Consider the following 1,601-nt stretch of genomic DNA (forward strand, 5'->3'; position numbering starts at 1 on the left):
GGTATATCCACTATATGTAGACATTTTTACTTAATATATTTTGACTGAAGTAAATCTAAAAATTAATCTTCATAATAGGCTATATTACTATCATTAACTCTTTTAAGAGTTAATTTTCTTGAAAACATCTTTAATCACAGCCGATATAACCATGACTATATGGTCCACGTCTTTCTTTTTAAGAATATAAGGAGGAGCAAGCATTATATGGTCTCCACGCACACCATCTGCAGTACCAGTTCCAGCATAGACTGTCATATTATATGGAGGTAATAAGGCAGTGTTTTTTATATTTTCTGCAATATCAAGTTTACGATCGAAAGGCTCCTTTGTTAAATTATCTTTAACAAATTCTATTCCCCAGAAGAGACCCTGTCCCCGGATGTCACCTACATTAGGATGGTTACCCAGAACGGCTTTTAAACGCACTCCTAAATACTCACCTAGTTTGGAAACATTATCCATCAAATTACCTTCTCGTATAATTTTTTGGACTTCTAGAGCAGCAGCCGCTTGTATAGGCATGCTCTGGTAAGTTTGAGCATGAACGAACCGCCCTCTTTTTTGCAATACATTAAACACCTTTTCCGAGATTAACACAGCCCCTATTGGTTGGTATCCTCCTCCAAGTCCTTTAGCAATAGTCTGGATGTCAGGCACAACATCGACAGCCTGTCATGCATGCAATGTACCTGTTCGGCCCATTCCACACATTATTTCATCGAGTATGAAAAGAGCACCGTATTTGTGACAAACATCTCGCATTGCTTTCAGATAGCCAGGAACATGTGGAACACACCCAAGCGCAGCGCCGACGACTGGTTCAGCTATAAAACCGATCACTGTTTCTGGCCCTAACTCTATAAATTTAGCCTCGAGTTCAGCAGCTTTACGAGTAACAAAAGCTGCATCTGATTCGCCTTCTATCCGTTGCCGGTATGGGTTACAAGAGGAAACATGGTGAACATTTTTCATGAGTAAGGGTAGATAAGGTGCTCTGCGCTCAATATGTCCTGATATGCTCAAAGCACCGATAGTAACACCGTGGTATGAATTCTCTCGGGCGATAAAGTTAACACGTAGTGTTTCTGGGTCTTGATCAAAAAAAAATTGACGAGACAGTTTTAGAGTAGCCTCGATAGCCTCTGAACCTGAACCACACAAGTAAACTTTAGCCATTTGACCCTTTGTTCCATTGATCAATTCTTCACACAACAGTTCAACAACATTATTACCCCAAAATGAGGTAGATAGGTACGGAGTTCCTGTATCTAATGCCTTTTTCATGGCTTTAATTACTCTATTGTTACCATAGCCAATACAAGAGACAGCAGCACCTGAAGAAGTATCAATAATTTTTCTCCCGTCTTCAGTATAAAGATAAATACCCTTTCCTTTGATAATTCTTGGTAAAATATTACCAATAATACGTGGAAGAGAATATGTGATTTTCGATGATTTAGATGGTAGTATAGCACTAGTATGAAAATATTTTTTAATACAGGTCCCTGGGATTTTATAACTAACACATATAGTGTTTGTGTTAGTGTTTTTTAAAATCATATAACGCTTAGAATTACTACTTGAATTCGTTTGTTCAT

The 1,601-nt window shown here is 38.0% G+C and overlaps 1 protein-coding gene across 1 annotated transcript; it reads right to left on the bottom strand.

The window, feature by feature from the left end:
- Positions 1 to 102: 102 nt before the first annotated feature.
- LHYA1_G009241 (putative aminotransferase) lies at positions 103 to 1,521 on the bottom strand (the record flags this gene model as incomplete). The annotated part of the gene is made up of 2 exons (XM_031154144.1): positions 103 to 632; positions 693 to 1,521. Coding segments are annotated over 2 exons (1,359 nt in total), but the record flags the coding sequence as incomplete, so codon positions are not given.
- Positions 1,522 to 1,601: the final 80 nt, after the last annotated feature.

The sequence above is a fragment of the Lachnellula hyalina genome (genome assembly GCF_007821495.1).
Source record: "Lachnellula hyalina strain CBS 185.66 chromosome Unknown contig00466, whole genome shotgun sequence".
NCBI classification, from domain to species: domain Eukaryota; kingdom Fungi; phylum Ascomycota; class Leotiomycetes; order Helotiales; family Lachnaceae; genus Lachnellula; species Lachnellula hyalina.